The 27,464-nt window shown below is 35.5% G+C and overlaps 1 protein-coding gene across 2 annotated transcripts in view; it reads right to left on the bottom strand.

Annotated features, from left to right (window-relative positions):
- Positions 1 to 11,167: 11,167 nt before the first annotated feature.
- LOC109099699 (metabotropic glutamate receptor 7-like) overlaps positions 11,168 to 27,464 on the bottom strand; it is a 203,817-nt gene continuing 187,520 nt past the window's right edge. Inside the window, exons 9-11 of one of the 2 annotated variants that reach the window (XM_042749680.1) lie at positions 22,729 to 22,975; positions 20,634 to 20,655; positions 11,168 to 12,589 (exon numbers count right to left, since the gene is read on the bottom strand). In XM_042749680.1, coding sequence (XP_042605614.1) covers positions 20,651 to 20,655; positions 22,729 to 22,975 — 252 coding nt within the window. In that variant the 3' untranslated portion in view covers positions 11,168 to 12,589; positions 20,634 to 20,650. The remainder of the gene's footprint in view (positions 12,590 to 20,633; positions 20,656 to 22,728; positions 22,976 to 27,464) is intronic. The other variant, XM_042749679.1, reaches the window with a different exon arrangement.

Below are 27,464 nucleotides of genomic sequence, written 5' to 3' on the forward strand. Positions count from 1 at the left end.
GTGACTGAAATGTTCTAGATGATACATGAACATGAGCAATTAACCTCCGGTTGTGGAGAGCAGTGTTGGGCTAGTTACTCAAAGAATGTAATATATTACGTATTACTAGTTACTCCTTTCAAAAGTAAAATTGTTTCTTTACTTATTACTATCTGCTGAATATAAGCGTTTCCATATTCCAAGCTTGACAGCTGCACTGGGGACATCACATGCATGTGTGAGTCATGAAAATTATGAAAATAAATCTAGGAATTATTTGATTGTTGGATTTTAAATCAGTGGGGTTGAGGCATCAAAAGTAACTAAGCTGTTATATGGATGGTAACTGTAATTTTATTACTGAAATCTTATTAGTAATTAGTTACACTTAGGTTATCAAGTTTTTATTATGTTTTATTGTGTTAGTTAGCTTCATATATTTCCCCTAAAAGAAGAAGAAGAAAAAAAAACATTTGAACTTGTGTAACAGGGTTACACACACACACACACACACACACACATAATATATATCAAGCTAATAAAGTGAAAATACTGTGGTTATAGAGTGATTAGATATTGGTATTTTGGTATTTGTATTTGATTGTTATTGGTATTTAGTTAATAAATTTAAAATTTTACTACAATTATTTAGAAAAACAATATATCAGATTAAATAAAAAAATATGTTGTCATGATATTAACAGTCAAGATACAGCCAAGGTGATCAAGACCTCTACAGAGAGACAGGCCAAACTCACTTTTTCAGTGCAGGGAAACTAACAATTGCTTTAATGCAAGCTTCTTTTCATGCAAGGTAATTTCATGTTAAATAATGATTAATCTAATCTACAGCATGTCTACTGGTTGCCAAAATAAAAAGAGGGGGGCGAGGGGGGTTATATATCTAATGCTTTACAGCAGTAATTCACACCCTATTTCTACTTCCTCATAATGTTCTACATGCATCATCGTTGCGCAACATGACACACAAAGGCAAAGATGATGAACAAAGCGAAGTCTAGAGAGGGATCGTAGCACACGCTGGGTGAGTGCATTCAAGAGCTTGTCGTGAGAAGTTGGTTTGTGCCATGATGAAAGCCATTCCCTGAAACAAACCTCATCCATCACTGCATCCCCAGAGCCCGGGACAGAAACACCACTTGCATCCTCTGCAGTCCTGTCGCTCCAGCTGCACACACAGGCGCTAAAAGAAAGATGCTCTCTCTTCAATGCCAGTCTGTGGCGTTGAAATGCCATTGCTGTCCTATTTTATGACATGTGGCATATGACAGTTCAATTGAGGGTAAATAAAATACAGTAAAATAAAACATGGCCTCTAATATCTTATATGAAATATACCTAAATGCATTTAAAGATGCTTTGGTTTAAACTGCTGCCAAATGCAACAATTTAAATGTAAATGAATCTATTGCATTAGTTATCTGTTGTATGAAAATTTGAAATGAACATAAAAAATTAAATTTGACAAGCACTAATGCATGCTAAACAACCACTGTGAAAGCTATGTTCACATCTTCGGCAGTAAGTCAAGCTTGTTCGCAGTGAGTGCTGGACTCTGCCAGGGCTGTCCAGGTGATTCATGGACAGGATCTCAAGGTGAAGCTGAGGGGTGGAGGGTGTCTAGTTCAGGGGTGTTAGCTTGGCATCTCTGGTTTTTTTGTGTGTAGAGAAGCAAGAATGAGGGTCAGCATCTCCAAATCTGAGGCTGTAGTTCTCAGCTGGAAAAGGATGGATTGCTTACTTTGGGTAGGGAGTGAGTTGCTTCCGAAAGTAGAACAGTTCAAGTACCTCTGGGTCTTGTTGAAAAGTGAGGGTAGGTTGAAGCACAAGATTGACAGGTGGATTGGTGCAGTGGCAGCCCTAATGCGGTCATTCTACCGGGCCATCATGGTAAAGAAAGAGCTAAGCCTGAAGGCAAAGCTCTAAATTTACAAGTAATCTATGTCCCAAACTTCACCTATGGTCATAAACTCTGAGTAATGTCTAAAAGAACGTGATTCCGGATAAAAAAAAATAAATAAATCAAAAAGAGTTTTCTCCGCAGGGTGTCTCAGTTGACCCTGATAGACAATGTGTGAAGCTCAGACATCCAAGAGAGACTTGGAGCAGAGCCGCTGCTCCCCGCATTGAAATAAGCCAGTTGAGGTGGTTCGTGCATCTGGTCAGGATGCCTCCTAGACACCATCTGGTGGAGGTGTGCTGGGCATCTCCAACTGGGAAGAGACACCAGGGTAGACACAGGGCAGGGGAAGGCAAGTTTGGTCCTAGAGAGCCACTGTCCTGCCGAGTTTAGCTCCAACCCTAATCAAACACACCTGAACAAGCTAATTAATGTTTTCAGGATAGTCTTAGCCTCAGACATCACGCCCATGGACCACTGGATGAACATTTAATGCATATCGCATACAAAATTGGAAAAACTTCAGGAGTTTCGAAGTCATCATTGGATTGGTTAAATTCTATAGGATTTCCGAGAGATGTTTGTGTCATGTTCTTTAATGTTCTGCTTGGAAACTAAGAGACCATGACACCAAACCCCCTCATGGAAGAAGAAAGCTGTCTTGTTTACAACTGTGACGATGAGCACTTATCAGGATCAGCTAAATGCTGGATTTTCAAAAGTATGTGAAATATGTCAAATTAGAATCTTTAAAAAATGTCCAAGAGTTTTACACACCGGACTGTTATTTTGGGGACGTTTCCACACCCCTAAACATGACAAAACAAAACGTGATTGGTTGCTTTACCTGTCAGTCATATGGTCTCCTGCGTGGTCCTTAGCCATTCAAAGCAGCCAAGGTTCCCAGACCTTCTCAGATTTTTTTTCAGGGTTGGAGCTGAAGTCTGCTGGACAGCATCTCTCTAGGACCGAACTTGCCTACCTCTTACCTAGGGCTCAGTCGTCTCAAACTCAATTTCTGGAGGGTCACAGCTCTGCTTAGTTAGCTCCAATCAGGATTACTAGAAATGTCCAAGCAGGTGTCAGTTGGAGCTGGTTGGAGCTAAACCCTGCAGAGCTGTGGCCCTCCAGGATTTGAATTTGAGACCACTGTCTTGGCTGGTCTGGGAAAACCTAAGGTCTGGGATCCCCTAGGATGAGCTAGAGGAAGTGGCCAGAAAAAAGGACGTATGGGTGTCTTTACTTAGCCTACTGCCACTGCAACTCAATCCTGGATGAGTGGTGGGAAATGGATTTCCAGCTTTGTTTAAGCTAGAATTAAATCAATATTGTTAAGAAAGCAGCAGGACTGATCCAGACATTTCAAGGTTACACAGGTCACGTTAAAATGTACTGCTCACCAAGGCTGTAAATACAAACAACAACCTAAATTAAAAATCTTTAACATGCTTTTAGCAATTAGGCTTAGACAAATATTCTAGTATTGCCTTTAGAAACATAAATTAAAAAAAGATCATAAAACTTTCCAAATTGCCACAAAACCTTCATTAAACAAAAAATATCAGGTTATGCTTCTGTAACTGTGCTTTATTGCCTTGGTGTTCAATGACAAATGCTGGCAGTTCCCTAAATAGTGCTGGTAATTATAGCCCAAAGTATCAACCCCAGATAAGACAAAAAGGTGAACGGCTGCCCCCTCTGCCCCAGGACAGATGAACACCGCTTTCACCGGTACGAGCAGAACACAAAAAAACCTCTCTGTCCTCTAAACTTTAGGCGACCGAGATTCTCATTTCAAACAGTAAGCGTCTCTGACATGAGCCTCTAATGGAATTTTCAAGCACTGGGGCATTTTGCCCCCCTCATTTCATTTGTTAAAGTCAGGCCTATAACTCACACAGGTTGTGCTTCGCGGAGCACAGAGGATTTCTAATCTTTAAACAAGGAAAGTTAAAAAGCTGAAGAAAAGTGATACATACCTATGGATTTTCTGCCTCTTCCCTCACTGCCATTAAATTTAACCTGTAGTAGGCTCAAGCATTGACAGTGCTGATGAAGACTAAAAGCAATCCTAAAGGGAGATTTCCGTCTGAGTCCCATTTAAACTTCCACAGGTATCACGATTCTGCATTTGTTGTGTGCTCATCTTTATTTCTGTGAGCACCTTTCTACGACTGCTTGTTCAGACAATTAAATCACTAACTTTACTGTCATAGTGTCTTAAAACATGATTGCCATTATTGGTCCAGTGAGACCATATGATAACAATCTGACTTTTGCAATCACTTCCTTGGCAGTAGTTGATTTAGGGCACCTACACATGAGAGAATGCCACAAATATATTGATTTCAACAGGGATTGCACGTCACAAGGATATAAAGAGAAAATGCAAAGCTTTTGAGAAAGTGAGACTGTTATGTGACCAATCTTGAGAAAATCTTTGCTCTTGTAAATCCAATTCACTGTAATCCCAAGATTACAGTTAAAAGTAGTCTGAAAGTAATATTGCTGATCAATGTTAAAGTGCTAAAAAGGATAATTAGAATACTATTTTGATTTCCTTACAGCTATGACAGCTTAACACAGTGCCAACTAATAAATCTGTTAAATTAGCATGCAACTGATTAGCCTGCTAAAAGTTACTATAGCTACAAATGGATAACAAGGAAGGCTATTTTGATTTCCTTTAAGTTAGTCAGTTTAGCATACTGCTAACTGATAAATCTGCTAGATTAACAAATAGCTGATGTGCCTGCTAAAATGCTAATAGCTACGACTATTCACTAGTCTGCAAGGTTTCCAGATTTATATAATGAAATTTCAAATGGTCAGTTATAAATGGAAATAGACCTTGTCATGCAACTTTAGTAGTCAGTTTGGAAGCTAAACTAGGCGGCTTTGAATCCAACTAGCTAATAATCCTGCTTTTCGGTTAACCTGGAATCCTACTTTACAGCTAGCCTGACAGCTTAGCATACTGTTAATATTACCCATAGCTGCTTGTTTGAAATAGCTATAAATGTTAAAAAAAGAATAACTAGATTAATGTTTTGACTTCCTTACAGCTAGCCGGACAGCTAAGCATACTGCTTACTGACAAATCTGTTTATATTTGGCATATAAATAGCTGATTATAGCCTGTTAATATACTAATTACACTATTTGTTAGTCTGTAAAGTGCACTTTTGTGGAAGTACTAATAATTATGTCAAGTGTTATTTAACAAACATTAAACATTCAGTTTTAGCAGTTACTTTGTTTAGCAGTTACTTTGTTAGTCAGTTGTATGCTGCTGGCAAAATTATCCTGCTAGTTTAGAATTTGTTAACCAATTTCCATGTTGTCATACCTTACAGCTCAACATACTACTAGTTGATAAATCTGTTAAACCAATAACTGATTCTTAAAATAGCTACCATTGCCACACAAGCATGAAGGGCTATTCTGATTAGGCCTACTTTACATCCTTTGATTACTTAACATCCTGCTAGCTAAAAACTAGTTTAGAATAACAATAACTGATATGTCTGCTAAAATAGGTACCACTGCTAAAGGATAACAAGAAAAGCTATTTTGATTACCTTGAATGTAGCATGACAGCTTAGCATGCTGCTAGCTGATAAACAGTGAGTTTGTAAGCTAAGCTGGCTATTTTGAAAACCACTAGCCGGTTATCCTGCTTGTTTAGCATACAATAACTGCTTACCCTGCTATTTTGCCTTACAGTAGCCTGACAGCTCAGCATATGTTTTTACAGTTGATAAATCTACTACATTAGCATACAAATAACTGATTATAATCAAAGCCTGCTAAAATAGCTACCACTGCTACAAAAGGACAACAAGAAAGGCTACTTTGATTACCTCACATCTACCCTGGCAGTTTAGCATACTACTGGTCAATAAGCCTGCTAGATTAGCATAGCAATAGCCAATTAAAACTGATAAACTAATTTCACTAATTTGATTACAGATAGCCTAAAAGCTTAGCATACTAACAGCTAATTAGTGTGCTAAAAGTTATTATCGCTACAAAGGGCTAAGTAAAAGTACTATTTTGATATTTCTATTTATTTATTTTTTAATGATTTCAAAAACACCTTTTTTTTTATAGCCTCAAAATGAATATTATTTATTTATATGAATAAAACTAATTTCGATCATTTATGGCTAACAACCTTGTGTTCAAAAGCAAGCAAATATCTTCATTTAAACAGATGCTTTAAAAAAAAAAAACACACATATAGGCTTATTCTTATGTAATATTTTTCATGCCATAATTGTATGCTACATGATTCAATCAGGAGTGTTATTTGCATGAGAGATTTTCCAAACGAGTCGTGTGAATTAATACCGGATCGCGCAGTCCACTGGGGATCCAAATGAGCGTAATGACCCATGCGATTTCCATCTGATGCATGGCATGTAAATTAGGATGTGACACCTTTTATGAGTGGCAAAATTTGCATTTGCCCATCATTCAAAACGCCAACCTGTATGGCTGATCAATGTATAGCAAGGTAATTGTGTAATACTTTGCAGTATGTTCATGACTAATTTCCTCTTGTACAAGCCCGTTATTGCTTTCTCTGCAGTATGAGTTAAAATGACTGGAGGTCATTGAAATAACAAGAACTCAGAATATACCAATAATTACTCTTGGCTAAATGTAAGAGCTTTAAAATCCTATAGAAAGTTATCAGCATTGATACTAGCAAGTGTTAGTTCATGCAAAATATTATCTCATCCTATACTAATTTACTCCCCCTTATGTCATTGCAACCTATTTTATTGATGATGCCTTCAATTACCGTGCTTTGCTGGTGTGGGGGTTATAAGAGCATGATGAATAATAAATAAGCACCATGTTAATAACCTTTCCAGAAATCTCGATTGTTTAACAACCACAGCTAGTGTAATATTACTGAATATTACACATCCTCCTATCCTGCTGTTTGCTCTTGTCTGATTTTAAATTGGTTCATAACTAAATTACTAGGCTGTCACATTCATGGTTTGTTAAGGTCTGTGTACTGTGTGCTTTTATTATCGTAGTGAGCCAACATTGTTGAAGAATGGTTAATGTACAGCAGTCAGAATAAAATACTGTTAATAAAGACCCTTAAACTTGAGTTAAGATTTCAGGCATTATGAATATCTGTGAATTTCCTGCAAGTGACAAAAGATGCAGTAGAAAAATGGCCATCATTGTCTGTGCTGTAAATAAAATTATAAATATTGTACATTAACTGACAGGGGGCAAATTAATTCATCTTGTCCTAATAATTCATATTTTACAGTATTTTACACAGCAGTAAATATTACATATTGTATGTTAGTTGACTTGTTTCACATTATATTTTTTTCTTTTGCTACTTTTCATTGCACTATTCATTTGGCCATTTTGGAATTATAATTTATTTATTTATGTATTTCATTTTTGTTTTTGTTTAAGTTTGTTTGCAGGATAACTCTGTGGTTAAAATGGGAAGAGGCAATTACAGATGAAAACATAATCTTTTATCCATTAGTACAGTCATAAACATTCATGCCGAAGGGCTGACGTGACATTTCTCCGCGCATTGTGGATCGCACCCATAACCAAAATGTGGAACATATAATCCGGGAAGAAAGGAGTTAAACATGTTGCATGGCAGCCAGCAATGCCTGAGATGAAATGTCAAATACTTACTTAAGATGCAGCTGAAATAGATCAATGTGTCCTGAGTCGTCTCTCAATATCCAGAGTTCCCCCCCCACTACCAAATGGAGAGGCCAAGACGCAAATACACATTCTCTGGCAAGCAGGTTAATAACTTTCATTCCCATGGATCGGATAAATTGGGTCCTATTGACACCTGCTATTCCTTGCTTGATAGAGGGAAAGACCTCATCAGATTGAAGATGTGTCTATTTGTGGCCAAGTCTGTCTTTTTAGGTCTCAATTTTGCTTAGTTTAAGCCCCCATGCCAGGTGGAAATGAAGAGATGTATTGGTTTTACTTCCAAACCTTTGTGAGAATAATCATTTCGATCATGTTCATGTTGTGTTCCTTCAGAAGGAGGTTATGGGTATTGTTTGCAAGCTCGCTCATGTCAACAAACTGAAAGTCAATAGTCTCAGCCACAGACAGCAGGCCCACAGACCTCCCACAATATCTTCTCAAGCATATTACACACATGAAAGCAAGTGCTTGCTAAAAAAAACAGCATCTCCATTTTGATTGGCTGGTTTATGCACAGGATCTGATTAATCTGCCTGGTAACAATGCCTTTTAACCTGATTATATGTCACATATTATATAATGCAAACTATAATGTTAAAATGTAACATTTGTTGTTCTGTTTTATCAGTAGTTTGTAAGTTAGCCAGTAAATTAGCTTAATAGCTTAGCATACATTAACTGATTAGCCTGTTAACATAACATATAACTTACTCATAGCCTGCTAGCTTAACACATTTTTAACTGATTAGACTGCTCTTGTACATACCATTAGCTGAGCAGCCTGCCAATATACCACCAAAAGAAATAACTAATACCTATAAATGGTGAAATTTGTTTGTTGTTCTGTTTTGTCTGTTAGTTTGTAAGCAAGTGCATCAACTTGTAAGCTAACTTGTTAGCCAAGTAGCTTTGCATATACATAAGTAGATTCTCTTTATAGCTTAGTATATGTAACATATAGCTCACTCATTAGCCTGTAAGCTGAACACATAACTAGCTGATTAGTTTGCTCAATTAAAGGTTTAGTTCACCCAAATAGGAAAATTCCGTCATTAATTACTCACCCTTGTGTCAACCTACGTTCATCTTCGGAACACAGATTTTTTTTTTTTTTTTATTTTTTTATTTTTTTTTCAGATCAAATCACAACAACTTAGGAAACAGTTCCGGCATGATGCAGCTGAGATATTCTCCAAAATGGCACCAGGGTGATGCGGAGGACACAAATTGTTGACTCAAGTATTTTATTTTTATTTATTTTTATTTTTATTTTTTTGTGCACAAAAAGTATTATTGTAGCTTCGTATAATTGCAGATGAACCACTGATGTCACATGGATTAATTCACAGATCTCCTTGCTATGTTTCTGGACTTGGAAACATTTCAGTTGGATTGCTGTCTATGCAGGGTCAGACAGCTCCAGATTCCATAAAAAAATAAAAATAAATCTTAATTTGTGTTCCGAAGATGAACTAAGACCTTACGGGTTTGAAACGACACGAGGGTGAGTAATTAATGACAGAATTTTCATATTTGGCTGAACTAACCCTTTAACATTGTAAGTTGTAAGCTAACTTGTTACCCAACTAACCATATCTTAGTTGACAGCTAATTGATTAGACTGTTAGTATAACATATAGCAAACTCATTGGCATGCTTGCTTAACACATGGCTCGCTAATTGGACTGCCCGTTTAATATTGCATTAGATGATTAACTATGGTATCAACTAACAACAATGCTATATTGCTAATATAGAAGAATGGTCAAATGTAACACTCACTGTCCTGTTTTATCAGCTAGTTTCTAAGTTTAGCAAATGCAATTTGTAAGCTAACTAGTTGTTACCTAAACATTCAGTTAACTCATTTGCCTGTTAACTTAGCACAGTGCTAACTGATTAGACTGTTAGATTAGCATGTATTTTGCCTGCTAACGTAGATCCCAGAAACAATTAACAAAAACACTATTTTGATCATATAGAAGACAAAAATAATAAATTCAGATTCAAATTCATCCAGATTTTGTTACAACTAACTGCCTAGTCTAATTGCTTGGTTTTACACACACAATCTTTCTTGTAACAAAGTTGAAGTCTTTAAGTCTTCTTCTGACTTTAAGTCATTTAACCACATTATATATTGCTAACTAACGTTAGCTATAAATGTCAAATGTCAACACTTGATGCCCTGTTTTATCAGTTATTTTGTAAGATTATCAAGTGCATCAACTTGTAAGCTAACTGGTTAGCCAATTAGCTTTGCTTACAGCCAGTTAATTAGCTTTCTATCTTAGAATACAGCTAATTAGCATGTTAGCTTAGCATATAGCTAACTCATTAGCCTGCTAGCTTAACAGTCTCTAGACTGTAAAATTAACATACTAGCCAATTAACCTGCTAATATAACTACCATAGGTACCAAAAACTAACAAGAATATTGTTTTGATAATACAGATGGTGAAATTCATGAATTCTGATTCAAACTAAAACATGATATTTCTTAAGTAATGACCTCAAATGCATCAGCGTCCTCAGAACATGCTGAGCCATGACATTTGCTGTGGCGTAAACAAGTCAAAGATGCGTTAGCACACAGCTGAGCCGTGACAGTGCTTTAGCAAAAGTGTTTTGCAAGCCACACAGATTTCCTTCCTCCTGAATTAAAGACACTTTAGACTTTCTCTCTCCAGCTGTGATTGAAAGACATTTCTCTATCATCATCTGACAGGCCTGAGCTTTAGCACACAACGTCTTCTGCTGACAGTGCAGCGCTTGTCAACTGCACACACTCCCGTTCACTAACGCTCCGCCAATCAAACGCAGCTTTGATCCCGTTTTATAATTCAGAAGATGCTTTCCAACACTAGAACTTAAACAGAAGTGTTTCCATCACCTTCCCATGTGGGACAAAGCTTACGTAAGTCATAGTCTGAACTGAATCTGATTGAAATACTTTTTGGTTAGCCTAACACCTTTAAACCATGCTGGCAGATGCTGTAACTACAATTTGAGACAGCCCAGTGAACTGGGAAAAGATCTTGATATTACAGGAGCACAGTCAAGCTGAAGTCAAAACAGTAAGACAGTAGCACTTGCAGAGTTAAAAATAAATAAATATATCACTTTCCCAATAGTCAATCTATCCGCCATTCGTCAGTTACAAAAAAAGTCCTGCCCCGAACTCATGCCATTCGTTAAGCCAATCTTGATGGATGCTGAAATCATGCACCTACTGGTTGATGCTGCAACTACACCATTCTGGGGGAAAAAGACATTTCTCCATTGACACCCATTCTAAACTAGATTTGTGTGATTCTAGTGCATTAAACATATGCAAATATAATATAATATAATATAATATAATATAATATAATATAATATAATATAATATAATATAATATAAATGCATTTTATCATACATTTCCTTATATGGTACATGTGGTTTCAAAGAGATTATTCATATTTTGAATTAACCTAAAAATTGTCTTACGTTAACAAGCAAATTCAAGGTGAATAATAAATCCAAGCAAGCAAATTCAAGGCTAATCATAATAATAATAAAAGTAATAAAAAATAACCAAATGGTTTTATTTCATGTTGGTACATTCTTGGACAACACCACAGTATAGTTGCATGAGTGGCCAAACATAAAAGTCTTCCACAATATCAGCACATAAGCAGCAAGGGCAACATGAATATACTTAGTACAAACAGTATAAAACATACATGCTTTTTATTTTATTTTATTTTTTTCATATTTTTTAAATATATATTCATATCTTTTGCACAATTTCTCCATAAGTTCCAGGCCAGTTAAAAATTCCAAGACAAATTAAAGCCATATTCTGCCTTGAGTGAGTGAATGTCTGAGAAATTCATGAAGGTAAAAAGAGAGAAATCAATAAAGGCTTGTAAAATAATCCATAAACAGGCCATTGTGAGAGAACTGTGGTGAAAGTTTCATTTACTTCAACATCAAACATATCAAGCATGCATTGACAACTGCTACGCAAACACTTTCTTTAAAAAGAATTCTGAAACACCATCGATCACCGGGGTTTAGTCACTGTAAAACCAATGCAACATCTCTCAAAGTCACTAAAAACACAGTCGATGGTCTACGAACCCTTACAAACATGGTGGGAAAGTTGAAAAATGTTAAAGGGTAAAAACCAACACAGATCCTCAAAATAAAGAATCAAATATTCCAGGAATGGGATCTCAAAGAGAAGAATATGGCTTTAATACAATGTGCATCCAGAAAAGGCAAGGAAAACCAAAAAAGAAACGCTCAACTGAAACGTAAAAACAGCAAACCAAAACCAAAATGCTGAAAGAACCACACAAATTTGCACGAAAAATCCCAAAAACTTGCATTTTGAAGTACATGTAAAGATGAGGAGGACCTTAGGGCCCAGCATTCCAAAGCCATGTCGATTCATCAGTGCCCTGAAGAAAGTCTGTGATGGAGTGTCAGAAGAAATGCCTTATCAAAGGTCTATCACGCCAAGTGCAACCTCAATCGTTTGACTGACAGGCAATCAGTCGTTTTGTGCCACTGTTACACCCCATCAGTTTCCTCCATCAGAAAAAACAAAAACAAACAAACAAAAAAAACCTAAATTTATTTCCTCTGCTTGTAATTCCTGTTACTTTTTTGTAGATGTCAGGTTATTTTTTATTTTATTTTTTTTTTTGGGTGATTTTGCTTTTATGTGTCTTAAATGTGTTGAAAATCAACTGATATCCTCTGTCGTTGATTTAGCTGAGGGCCCAATCGCTCTCCTGGCCCTTGGACGAAATAAGGATGAAAACAGAAGGACACCGAAAGCTTTTTCCTGCTTTACTTTTGTTCCAAAGAGCTGAGAGAAACCAGGAAGTGCCATCGATCACCTTCCTCCTGTGATAGAGGCCCTCAGATCACAAGGTCATTGTAGTTCACGTATTTCTTCTTAGCAGCCGGACCTGCAAGGAGAGAAAGATGAAAGATTGTTTTTCATTTGACATCTTTTTTTTCTTGCTGAAAATAAGAGGAATTCATTCATTCCTGTCAGAAGACCTGACAGGGACACTTTTTAGGACTTTTTAGGTTTATCGGTATAGAACAGAAAACGTCCACAAACTGACTATTGAAAGGACAGGTCACCCAAAAATGAAAATTACCCCATGATTTACTCATCCTTAAGCCATAGCTGTATACGTCTTTCTTCTTTCAGAATACAATCAGAGTTATATTAAAAAAATGTCCTGGCCTTTCCCAGCTTTATAATGGCAGTGAATGCAGGTCGAGATTTTGAAGGCCAAAAAAGTGCTTCCATTCATCATAAAAAGTGCTTCACACAGCTACATATTTAAAACTTTATAAATCTCTAGCTTCTGCTAAAAGTCGTACGCACGTTCACGAGAAAGTGACGTTCAAGTTTGGGCTGCCCCCTAATAGGTGACTAACTGGTCACCCAAAATTTTATTAGTTGCAGATTTTATTTTATTTTTTTTAAATCCACAGGCGAAGTCATGCAGTCCGTGATGGACAGATTGTTAATGGCTGGTCTATGTGGTAATACAGTACATCGGGCAGGACATCCAAATGCTCGCCTATCATTCATTGACCTCAGATAAGACAACATTACATGACGCTCTCTGATATTAACCTAGAAATGTGCGCTACTGAAGTGTCTCACCGCATAAGCTAAAATACTCTGTCATTTCTGGTCATACAGATAAGAGTAATTCATCTATCGAATCTTTAAAGACTCTATGTTTATTTGTGTGCACTCACAATAACAACAAAATGTTGCACTTTTGTAAAATAATGAAAGCAAAATGTGCTTTCTGCCGTCTCAGTCTCTGTGAACTTGAGCACAAAACTCCGAAACTCTGTGTATCTCCACCTTACAGAAATGAAAACATTTCTATAGACACAGTGTATCTCCACGTTACAGAAATGAAAACATTTCTATAGACATTTTTTCTCAGATTATGTAGGCTAATCCGTGTGAAACATGCACAAGTGTGCCCACTGCGGAGATGATGAGTCAGTGTCGTCGACTTCATCTCTAAAGCTGAAAACAAGGAAAACACTAGTTTATCAATGAATTATTAAAATATTAAAGATTACTAGTGTGTTCTGGGTGATTTCTACAAATGATTACTAGGGTGTTTTGACTGGTTACTATGATGTTCTATGTGGGTGCTTGTTCTGGTACATTTCTAGGGTATCTTGAGATGTTTGTCGTGTTTGCTAGAGTGAAAAGTTGCTAGGGTGTTCTAGGTAGTTTGCAGGGTGTTCCGGGTAGTTGCAAGGGTGTTTTTTTATGAGATTGCAAGGATGTTCTAATTGGCTTCTGAATGGTAGCTAGGATATTTTGAGAAATTGCTAGGTGGTTGCTAAGTTTTTCTGAGTGTGATGCTTGTGTGGGTGTTCTGGGTGGTTTCTAGGGTGTTCTGAGCAGTTGCTATGGTGTTCTGGGTGGTTTCTAGGGTGTTCTGATCAGTTGCTAGAATGCTCTTGATGGTTTATAGAGAGTTCTGGGTGGTTTCTAGGGCAATGCGCTATGTAGTTACATGCAGTACTTAATACTTTAATATCAACGGTATATGTAGGGGAAACTGAAAAATCCCTAACCCAAGTCTGGGCAAGTTAAACTCACATAAATGTAAATAACTGTATTTATTATTTTATGAAAGAGCAGCACAACATTAAACAGACAAATATGGCATAAGTGTTATGTAAGAAGCCCTCAAATGTCTACAGTCATAACAGTGTGACCTTCACACACTGCCTCTGATGTGTTTGCAGAGACTCTGTGTAACTAAACGACTCCAGTCTCAAATTACAGTGCTTATTCACAGTTGCTTCTTGTGCTCTTTTGCATGCAAATGAACTTCTAAATATTTAAAAGTAAAGGTTACCAAGTAGAGAGATCATAGTGGCCTTTAAGTGTCAGTAGCCCCTTTAGTATTTGAGTTAAATGTCACTCCGACAGCCATCTATTTAGAAATGTGGCCTTGACGAATGTGGATTGAGGAAAGTGCTCTCAATATGCAAAAACAAACATAAATAGATTATAATACAAATAATAGGAGTCAGAAGGAATAACTAGAGGTTGTTTTGAGAAGTTAATAGTAGGTTGCTAGGGTGTTTCTGGTGGTTACTAGGATGTTCTGGGTGGTTGCTAGAGTGTTCGGAATGGTTTCTATGATGTTCTATGTGGGAGTTTGTTCTGGCTCATTCTTGAGGTGTCTTGACAGGTTTCTAGGGTGTTCAGAGTGGTTGCTAAGGTGTTTAATGATATTGCTAGTTTCTAGTTGGGTGCTTGGGTGGTTGCTAAGATATTTTGAGAGGTTGCTAGGTTGTTGTTTGGGTGTTCTTGGTGATTTCCAGGGTGTTTGGGGGTATTTACTAGGGTGTTTGGAAAGGTTCGTAGGTGGCACTGAATGGTTGCTATGGTGTTCTGAGTGGTTGCTAGTGTTTTGAGAGGTTGATAGAAAGTTGCTAGGGTACTCTGAATGGTTGTTACAATGTTCTATGTGGGAACTTGTTCTGGGTGGTTCCTAGGGTGTTCCGTGTGGTTGCTAGGGTGTTTTACAAGATGGATAGGTGTAAGGGTGATCTAGTCTATACACACAACTGTATTATACAGAATAAATACCTTTTTTTAGGACTATTTCCTTACATTTGACAATTACATCTAAGAATAGTGGAAAATTATTAGGGAAGCAGACAGATGGTTACTAGGGTTTTCCTGGTGATTATTAAGATGTTCTGGGTGGTTGCTAGAGTGTTATGAATGGTTTCTATGATGTTCAATGTGGGAGTTTGTTCTGGGTCATTCCTGAGGTGTCTTGACAGGTTTCTAGGGTGTTCAGAATGGGTTTCTAGGGTGTTTTATGATATTGCTAGGTATTAATTTGGTGCTTGGGTGGTTGCTAAGATAATTTGAGAGGTTGCTAGGATTTCTAAGTGGTTGCTAGTGTTCAGAGAGGTTGACGGAAGATTGCTAGGTTGTTCCTGGTGGTTACTAGGGTGTTCTGGGTGGTTGCTACAATGCTCCATGTAGGTGTGTGTTCTTGGTGGTTTCTAGGGTGTATTGAGAGGTTGCTCGGTTGTTCTGAGTGGTTGCTATGGTGTTTTGAGAGATTTCTAGGTGGTTGTTTGGGTGTTCTTGGTGATTTCCAGGGTGTTTGGGGGTATTTGATAGGGTGTTTGGAAAGGTTTCTTAGGTGGCACTGAATGGTTGCTAGGGTATTCTTGGTGGTCACTATGGTGTTCTGAGTGGTTGCTAATGTTTTGAGAGGTTGATAGAAAGTTGCAAGGGTGCTCTGAATGGTTGTTACAATGTTCTATGTGGGAACTTGTTCTGGGTGGTTCCTAAGGTGCTCCATGTGGTTGCTAGGGTGCTTTACGTGTAAGGGTGATCTAGTCTATACACACACCTGTACCTGTATTATACAGAATAAATACCTTTTTTTTCAGACTATTTCCTTACATTTGACAATTACATCTAAGAATGATGGAAAATGATTAGAGAGGTGATGTGACCCCTTTTAAAGATCTTATTTGTCCAAGCATATTACATCATTTCACATTCCTTCACATAATCAAAGTTCAGCCAGAAGCCATTATGATTTCCCGGACCTACTGCAGTACATCCTTACTGCATGGCACACTATAAACATCTTAATGGTTCTGGTCTCACATCTATAGTACTCATGGGATGGGAAGAGTGTTAGAAATGCAGGTCTGACAAGAGAACGTAAGGTATGGATGGAGGAAAACCAGGGCATGACAAGATGGTTTTTGGATTCAACTTTCATCTAAACAAGGATACCCCTCATTTGCATACTACTTTTATTCAGCATTGTTGCACATGCCAACACTGCATCGCATTGATCGCAGTTTCTTCTGTTGCTTTAAATAAACAACTCACTAGGTTTTACTCATTAAACACAACAGAATATATGTAAACCTTTTTTTTTCTGCTTCATGTAAACAATGCATGCGCAACACGAACAGCACATGCATGCGTTGTTTACACGAAGTGGAAGTGCGCGCATGCATAGTGATACTCCCCAAAATGGAGGCAAGCCACAGCAGACTGGATGAGGAGGAGAAGAATTGTTGAACAAAGTTATTTTTGTTTTCCTTGCGCACAAAATGTATTCTTGTAGCTTCGTAAAATAATGGGTGAACTACTGATGTCACATGGAAAATTTACTGATAGCCGTTTCTACGTTTCTGGACCTTGATCGTGGTAGTACCCGTGCTGTCTATGGGAGGGTCAAAGAGCTCTCAGAATGCATCAAAAATATCTTAATTTGTTTTCCGAAGATGAACGAAGGTCTTACGGGTTCGTAACGACTTGAGGGTGAATACTTCATGACAGAATTTAGATTTTTGGGTGAACTATCCTTATAATTCAAAAACTACATTTACAAAAGAATGAAAGTTGTGTAAAAGAGTGTTTTTACAAACAATAACATGAACATTATGACATACTGTAATGCTACAATTACATAAGAATTACGAAAGTTTTACAAAAACTTTTTACAGCTGGCTTTGCTTCATAAATGAAACCGAATTCTGGTCACTTTAATGCTATGAATCACTGTGAACGCATCATTAAAAGAGAAATCAGTGTCTATCAGACGAGAATAGCCTCTTTGCACAGGCTAATCTTTACAATGGAAGAAAAATTTTATAGTGTTCATTTGTAATATTTTAGTAGGATGAGATTATAATATGGGTCATTAACATCTGTAATAGTGCACACTCTATTTTTGTGATGGTAAGGATCATTAAGATATTGAATACGATGTTGAAAGCTCACGAATACTGTTGTGTTTTGGCGTCAATGTATAAATTAATAAACAATATAGGATTAATGAATCATCACTTCTGTCAGAGCAAATCTATACATCGGTTTTGATGCAAACTGTTGACAGTAAAATTCAGCCATTTTATTTGACGTCAAAACTTATTTAAAGTCTATCGCCATTCAGCCTCGCACATCAAAGACTCGAATCTGCATGTCCCACCAAAATCGTTGGGAATGAGGGTGATGATTATGGCTTCAGCTCTTGGCATTGGCATCTCGGCTCAGTAGTTTTAGAGCCTGTTCCCCCGGGTGCCAGATATTTCAGGGTTCAGGACATTCATATACATACTTATCCATAAAAATAATTTAGAGAGTTAGAGTGTGTTATATAGAGGAAGAGGGAGAGAGAAAGAACATAGAGTGCACAGGGAAGGCTGACACAGATGGTTCACGGCTCTTTAGGGAGTCGCGGTGGAGTCTGCCATGCCATAACAGTGGCGCACAGGGAACTGAGCAGTGGGACTTGCGTTTGAAGCGTGGGATCTTCCACGTGTCATCTGATTACCACTGACAGTTGAGTTCACCATTTCATAAATATGTTCAGCTATTGCTCAGACACTCTTCGACTTCTTGGAACCATCAATTATGCAAAATGCTTGCTGCATGTAGATGAGGCAAACTCATCTGGTTTTGCATATCTTCTCTTAAAATCTCAATTGTTTTTCATAGATATTTCCATCCACTGATTTCCTAGACTTCCTGAATTTTCATTTCACGTCGACTTTAATGACATTATTTTCTTGTGTGCTTCTAAACAGTTACATGGAACCATGATTTCAAATCCCAAATATGTTTTGCGCCACTTGTATTCAAAAGTGATGTAACATTGTCAAACGGCACAAAGCCTTTAGCGACAATCTAAATGAGCCAGTTTCTCAATTTAAAACCTAAGGTAAGTTATCGTAGATCAGTGGTTCTCAACTGAGGGGTAAAAACAATGCTAAATGCTAATAATACATGCTACCCAGCAGGAATGAAACGGGGATAAAAAAAAAAAAAAAAAAGTTTATAAAAAGCAATGCTAAATGCTAATAATAAAGTGTTAACCAACAGGGGTAAAACAGGGATTTAAAACAATTCTAATTGCTAATAATAATAAAAACAATGTTAAATGCTAATAATAAATGCTAGCCAGCAGGAATGAAACAGAGATTAAAAAAAAATGTAATTATCTAATAAAAACAATACTAAATGGTAATAATACATGCTACCCAGCAGGAATGAAACGGGGATAAAAACAAACAAAAAAAAGTTTATAAAAAGCAATGCTAAATGCTAATAATAAAGTGTTAACCAACAGGGGTAAAACAGGGATTTAAAACAATTCTAATTGCTAATAATAATAAAAACAATGTTAAATGCTAATAATAAATGCTAGCCAGCAGGAATGAAACAGAGATTAAAAAAATGTAATTATCTAATAAAAACAATACTAAATGCTAATAATAAAATGCTAACCAGCAGAGGTAAAACATGTGTGTATATATATATTAATAATAAAATGCTAACCAGCAGATATATATATATATATATATATATATATATATATATATTTTTTTTATATATATATATTTTATATATATATAAAACTATTCTAAATGTTAATTAGAAAAACAATGATAAATGCTAATAATAAATGCTAAAAAACAGGAGTGAAACCGGGATAAAAATAATACAAGATAATAAAAGCAATGTTAAATGCTAACAATAAAATGCTAACCAGCAGGGATAAAATGGATTAAAAACAATTATAAATGCTAATAATAAAAACAATGTTAGCTGCTAATAATAAACGATAACCAACAGAAATGAAATGGCAGAAAACGATATGTTAACGATATATTATTACGTTAAATGATAATAATAAAAACAATGCTTAATTTTAATAATAAAAACAATGGTAAATGCTTATGGTAAAATGCTAAACAACAGGGAGGAAAAAAATACAATTTATGCTAAAAGTTAGCGATAAAAATGCTAATGCCAAATGCTAATAATACAAAGTTAAACAGCAGGGATAAATCAGGAATTAAAAAGCAACCTTAAATGCTAATAATAATGCCAGCCAGGACCATTAGCTGGAAATATTCCTATACGTAATTATATATTTTTAACAACCATCATGAGAGACAATTTAGTTCTGTCTAGACTAGAATTTTTGTTTTATATTATTATTAGTGCTGTCAAACAATTAATCGCGATTAATCACATCCAAAATAAAAGTTTTTGTTTACATAATATGTGTGTGTGCTGTGTATATTTATATTGTATATATAAATACAAACACATACATGTGTATATTTAAGAAAAATATGTTTATATGTAAATATTTATATATAAAATATAATATATAAATGTATATGCATGTACATATTTCCAAAATATGTGCTGTATGTGAGTGTATCTATATATAAATAGCCTAATAAATATACACAGCACACACACATATATGTAAACAATTATTTTTATTTTATTTTTTTGATGCGATTAATCATGATCAATCGTTTGACAGCACTAAATATTATCATTATTATTATTATTATTATTATTATTATTTTACTTAGAAAAAAATATTAAAACAATTTCACTGTAACAATTTCAATTAGTAATGTTTTTCTTTAAAGTCACCCACAACAATATTAACATCTCTCAAACAGCAATAAATTAGAATTTTGTTACTATACTGTTTTGTCATTGTAAAACTATAAAAAAGTGATAAATGTCTTTACATAAAGTTTTACAAAAACATTGCACTACATAATGTGCACTTGCCAAATGCTCCCATTCGCTCTCATGGTCAATTGTGCACAATTTTGGCAGAATTCACAAATAATTAAGGAGGAGCAACAAGTACAGTAACATACTGAATTCAGTGCATCATTTTGAAGAATAAAGACTGAAATAATATTTTCTCACAAAATGTACCCCATTAATCTACCATTTTCCCAGCATTGGTGCAAGACTGAGATGGTTTTCATACTCTAGCACTATTGAGTGACACTCTGGGATCATCATGGAGTTTTGATAAATGGCCACAAAAGACCGATTAGCATTTCCACCTCGTCCTTTCCCCCCAGCGTTCGAAAGTGAGCAAGGTCACAACCAAAAGTAGAAGATTAATTTGGTCTTACCTGATAAATTATGAGAATTAGCCTGTTGGGAGAAAAACAGTACTTGGTGAGCTGTTTCTGATTGGTCCAATAGAAGCAAAGCACAGATTCTGATTGGTCCAAACAGCCATGAAATTTAATTTCAAGCTCAGCTTGAAGGTGGGTGTATTTTGGCATATATCTGTGACTTTGGATATGCCATTTGTCCCATCTATGAATGGCATATCTAATACTGTGGGAAAGCATTGCCACTGTCAAAAAAAGAAAGAAAAGAAAAAAAAAAACCTTGACGGTATCATTTTTTGTAATTAATTTCCAAATATTGTCTTCATGTGCCGTAGCTATTTGAAAACCCAAAAGCAACTGGAAGGTTGCAAAGAGCTGCATTTTTTTTTTTCAGTCAAAGCCGCATAAACAACACCAAAAGTACTTTTCACCTCCCGAAATTTCATTTCCTTTTCAAAGAACCGTGGCTTTCCTTTGACAGTGACGACATGCTAATCCTCTGGGCAAAAACCAGTCCTGCGCTATTACTCTCTCTCTCTCTGCGGTGTGCGGCCCACCATCTCGTGTTCATTAGAGGAAATGTGGTCATTCTCAGCAGATGACTTCATTCCATTATATCTGACACGAGCTCATGCTGCAACAAGCAACAGGCCAAAGCAACAGAATTTCAGCTCATGGTGACATTCTGCAATGAATCTTGCAAGCACTGCACTCTGGGACATGAGCTCGCTTTTACACCCGCTGGCTGAAGGAAAAGCAACTTTAAGGGTCAAAACTGAGATAATGGTTAAATGAATTTGATATTAGCACTCAGATAACTCTGGACTTATTCGAATTTACATACCCGGTTTGCAAATCTGAGGAGATTTTTTGCAAATTCCTGGTAACATACCATAATAAATTCATTAATACTTAATGACTTTCGTTTATATTTATAATAATTTTTACATTATAAGGCTTAATGGATCATTTGTTTATACACATTATTCTTCTAGATTTGATTTTTGAATCATCCTCTGAATTTTTGGAGGCTTAAACGAATTAAAGTCATTATACATGAGTAGTTTTTATTTATTTATGTATTCTTGCATTTGATTATGGAAAAAAAAAAAACATTATAAGCAATATAAACTATATGAAACAATAAGAAATATAATGCAATATAAATATTACAAAACAACAAACTGTAAATATATTTTTTGTTAATAAAATATTTTGGTGTCTCTCTCTCTCTCAACAAACTGTAAATATATTTTTTGTTAATAAAATATTTTGGTGTCTCTCTCTATATATATATATATATATATATATATATTTTTTTTTAATTAAATTTTTTGTTTTTTTTATATATCTATATTTTTTTTTTATTTCATTTGTTTATATTGTTTTATATGTTTTTTTTTTTTATTTTATATGTTTATTGTTTTGTTAAAAAAATATAACTAAAATGTAGGGATGCACCGATATATCAGCTGCCGATATTTATCGGCTGATTTTTGGTTATGTTAAAGATATCGGCATATTGGAAACAGCAGAGGAACACAGGAACAGAAATGTTCAAATACTGATTCTGCTCTGAGAGAACTGATTTTTATTTTTTTTTTATTTTTTTTTTTCAATATCGGTATCAGAATTGCCAATAGTTGCTATCGGTGCATTCCTACTAAAAGGTATAATTATATGCTTTATTATAAACTATAATTATAAATAAACTGTTGATTCATAATAATAATTACATTCAGATTTTTTTTTTAATTATTATTATTTTAACTGATCTCTGCTAATTATAAAACAGGGCAATGATAGATGCAAAAAGCCAGAAAACATGCATAATAATGTGAAATGTGAAAAGTCACATTATCTTATTTTGATAACTTACATTCGCTCATGTGATCCAAAATATCTCCAAAAAGTAAAATAAATAATTATTAATAATAATAAATAAAAAATGAATATCACATTATTTTTGTGAATGTGAGGATGAATTTCCTATCCACATCAGTCTCTCAGTGTTCATCAGATTTACTACAAATACATCTGAATTCATCATGAGCAAACATACAGTATCAAGTTCCACCAATAACTCTGAATAAACACTTTTGTAACTTACTGTTGGGATCCACATTTTCACACAGTTCAGTTTTGGCCTCGCCGTTCGGCCGGTCACTGGGTTTGTGTGACAGACGTGAGGACATGGTGGCCGCCGTCACCACTGCCTTGAAGCTACGCTTGCGTTTCTGCACATTGAGCTCCGGGTGGAAGATGATGACGTAGACCTTGGGCATATAGAGCATTCCCAGAGCCACAGACGCACTCAGATTCATGGAGATGGTCAGCGTGGTGGTCTGGATGTAGAGCTTTGGGGGGAAAAAGGAGGAAAACTTTATTACGGCAAGGGAAAATGAAAAATGAATAATAAATGAAAAAAAAAATGATATAAAACTTTTTTTGATTTACAAGCTGGCAATTCACTCTTTTTTTTTTCAATTCCATATCAATTTATTTGGATATACAGGCAGTCAGGTACAGTACATGTCAAAATGATTAAAAAAAAAAATCAACTAATGCTGTAAAAACTATACAAAAACCCTGTCAGTTGGAACATTTTCTAGCTAGTTTATGGTCACTGAATGGCTTTTCTGAGGTAAATGTGAACGTGAAAGGTAAATACTGTTTACAAGCTGTTTCATTGACGTCTTTCCGCAGTGGAAATACTAATTAATCGATTACATGAGACGTGATACTTTTCGGTTAGTTTTACTTTTTCTTTCAACATACCTTCGGACATTCATGCATGAATATAAGAGCGCTGTTGCCAAGTCTGCGGTTTTCCCATGGAACTGGGCTACTTTAACACTGTTGCGGCGGGTTGTTTTTTTTTTATGTGTGTTGGTTGGAGCGAAATAAATTTATTTTTATTTAGCCCCTGCAATGCAAATTTTATCAGAGAATCCCGCCAAAAATGGGGGATTTTTAATGGGGGAAGCACAATTGGGCTAGTTTTGGGCTACTTTTGAGGGTTCTGATGCGAAAACTTAGCAACCCTGTATAAGAGGACGAGGTGATTGATTAATGTTGAACTGACACGGCTACATTGGTCTTTCACGCTTCATAAAAGAGCGCCAAAATGGTATTTATTGTTTGAATTTCATAAAATTGAGAGAATTTAAAAGCTGAGACCTGTTACGTTTTGTTCACGCATCAACTGTAAACAGCATAGATTGATTCTTAGGATTTAAAGCCTAGTTCATCCAAATATGTACAACTTTTCACATCATTACAGCATGCTTTAACACCAAATTTAATACACGCTAATAATTTTATATAACCTCATTGCGTGTTTACTTCAACTAATTTGTGATCGGACCAGTTCATTGAAATGAGCTGTCCGAAAGAACCATTTCATAGAAATGAATCCGATTTCCCAGTTGGAGGCTATGAATTACAGGTAATAATGTTCAGTTTCTTGCACAGATCTAACGTTTCAGTTCATAAGACCTAAACATGTCTTCATGTCTTTTGTGTTCCTTGAAATGCTTTATTTCTTCTCAAATGCATTTCTACTGAAGAAAAAAGTCACCTGCATCTTGGATGGCCTGAAGGTGAGTAAATTAACAGTATATTTTTATTTTTTTGCGTGAACTATCCTTTTAGGAATCAATATCAGAGTATCAATTAAAATCAAGAACTCATTTTTAACCTAGCTCTAGATGGTTGTTCATGAATTATTCTGTGAACTCCAGGATGGGATTCGAGATGAAATGAAAAATAAATTAAAATCCGAACAGGTCAGTTCCAAAGGCACTCAATATTGATGTCCTGGTGGGAGAATTCAAAGCCAAATGGATGATAATCATTCTTAAAAACTCGAGCTGCTGTCACTGCCCGAGAGTACAGCTCTTGCATGGATGTGCTTTTCTTGTATGAAAAAACGAGCTTGTCAAAGTATCATAATGAAGGCTTTCATGCCATGGCCGTATCACATTAGTACTACGGCAAAGATTCATTTCATGTGGCTGTTAACTGCGTCTGGCAAGTATGTAATTACCAATATCTTCAATGTGTTTAATCTTTAATGTAGTGCAAGTTCAAAGCCTGTTAGGAAGGTCACGGGTGAGTTTCGATAAATTGACGGCCACCATTCATGAAACGCCAGTGAAATTAATTTCAAAACCCACAAATTGTCACTGAAATGTGTTCTGCTCATGTTTCATGAATGATGCACAATGTTTATACTGCCTGTACAAAAAGACTGTGCCGCCAATAAAACAACTAGTCCAGAAAAACTTATGGTTTGGACCAATTTGTTGCTTATTCAGGCCAAGATCTGCCTCTTTAGACACCAAGAGACTTTCTGTGATTATTGTTACTTTTGGTCCCTGAATTTCTGCGATGGAAATGATAATGGTAGAATGAAATTACAAACCCGATTCCAAAAAAGTTGGGACACTGTACAAATTGTGAGTAAAAAAAGGAATGGAATAATTTAAAAATCTCATAAACTTATATTTTATTCACAAGAGAATATATATAACATATCAAATGTTGAAAGTGAGACATTTTGAAATGTCATGCCAAATATTGGATTTCATGAGAGCTACACATTCCAAAAAAGTTGGCATAGGTAGCAATAAGAGACAAGTTAAATGAAAAGTAAAATGTACATATAAGGAACAGCTGGAGGGTCAATTGGCAACATGATTGGGTATAAAAAGAGCCTCTCAGAGTGGCAGTATCTCTCAGAAGTCAAGATGGGCAGAGGATCACCAATTCCCCCAATGCTGTGGCGAAAAATAGTGGAGCTATATCAGAAAGGAGTTTCTCAGAGAAAAATTGCAAAGAGTTTGAAGTTATAATCATCTACAGTGCATAATATCATCCAAAGATTCAGAGAATCTGGAACAATCTCTGTGCATAAGGGTCAAGGCCGGAAAACCATACTGGATGCCCGTGATCTTCGGGCCCTTAGACGGCACTGCATCACATACAGGAATGCTACTGTAATGGAAATCACAACATGGGCTCAGGAATACTCCCAGAAAACATTGTCAGTGAACCCAATCCAACGTGCCATTCGCCGTTGCCGGCTAAAAGTCTATAGGTCAAAAAAGAAGCCATATCTAAACATGATCCAGAAGCGCAGGTGTTTTCTCTGGGCCAAGGCTCATTTAAAATGGACTGTGGCAAAATGGAAAACTGTTCTGTGGTCAAACAAATCTAAATTTGAAGTTCTTTTTGGAAAACTGGGACGCCATGTCATCCGGACTAAAGAGGACAAGGACAACCCAAGTTGTTATCAGCGCTCAGTTCAGAAGCCTGCATCTCTGATGGTATGGGGATGCATGAGTGCGTGTGGCATGGGCAGCTTACACATCTGGAAAGGCACCATCAATGCTGAAAGGTATATCAAGTTCTAGAACAACATATGCTCCCATCCAGACGTCGTCTCTTTTAGGGAAGACCTTGCATTTTCCAACATGACAATGCCAGACCACATACTGCATCAATTACAACATCATGGCTGCGTAGAAGAAGGATCTGGGTACTTGGGTACTGAAATGGCCAGCCTGCAGTCCAGATCATTTTCTCAGTTTAAACATTTGATATGTCATCTATGTTGTATTCTGAATAAAATATTGAAATTTGAAACTTCCACATCATTGCATTCTGTTTTTATTCACAATTTGTACAGTGTCACAACTTTTTTGGAATCGGGTTTGTAAATGTTTATGACTTTTTTTCTTGTTAAATTCTAATTTCAGAGCTAGCATTAATGCAAACTGAATAGACAGAAATCAATTGTCACACTTTTTGAATAATTTCACAAACTTCCAGATCGTCTGTAAATGACGTGATATTAACTGTAGAGAAAAGTGCAAAACTGTTCATGCAATCACTGAATTTTAAATAAATAAAATTCTTTTTTTTTTTTTTTTTTTTTTTTACATGAGCAAATGGACAAAATGGCAGCTAGACTGGAAATGACACATGAACATACATGAAAAAAAAAATTAATAATAATAATAAGCAAAACTGTTCATTAAATGAATACATTTTAAATAGATACAGGTTTTACAGTGTTTGCAAAAGGAGCAAACTCTTCATGAAATTACTTTTAAATTGAACATTTTTTTATGTTTTACTTAATTTCACAAAATTACAGCTAGATTTATAACTTAAAAAAAAAACGAAAAAAAAACTAAGGTGTAAAACTGTTCATGAAATGAATGAATTAAAAAAAAAATACATTAATTTACAGTTTTTGCATTATTTGGGAAGATTCCAACAAGACTGGAAAATTAAAATCAATTTTTGAAAAACTCTATAAGGGGCAACACTCTCCATGAAATGACTTTATTTTAAACAAACAAACTAATATGCAAATTCATTAATTATACTTTTAATTAATTTGGCACAATTACAGCTAGACAGGAAAATACATATATTAAAATGTAAATCTTTTAAACGAATGAATGAATGAATGAATGAATGAATGAATGAATAATTTAATGTACATTAATTTTACTCCTTGTTCAATTGTTTAATATATTTTTTTAATAATTAATATTTTATAATAGCTTTTCATTTTTCAAGATTTAGAATTTTTACAAAAAAGGCAACTAAAATAAATATTCAAAAGTAGCAAAAATAAATAATAAAGAAAAAAATCTAAAGACAATTAATGCAAGTCCATATAACAAAAGAAAAACAATAAATAAAACAGTTTGTTTCGTTTTACGCAACTATTAGGGGTAGTTTTATCTGAAATCGATCATACCACAAAAATAGCCCACTGAAAAAACACAGAAAATGTGTGTAGAGTCTGATCAGCATCGCATGGCCCAT

Source organism: Cyprinus carpio, chromosome B22, assembly GCF_018340385.1.
Source record: "Cyprinus carpio isolate SPL01 chromosome B22, ASM1834038v1, whole genome shotgun sequence".
Classification (NCBI taxonomy): Eukaryota; Metazoa; Chordata; class Actinopteri; order Cypriniformes; family Cyprinidae; genus Cyprinus; species Cyprinus carpio.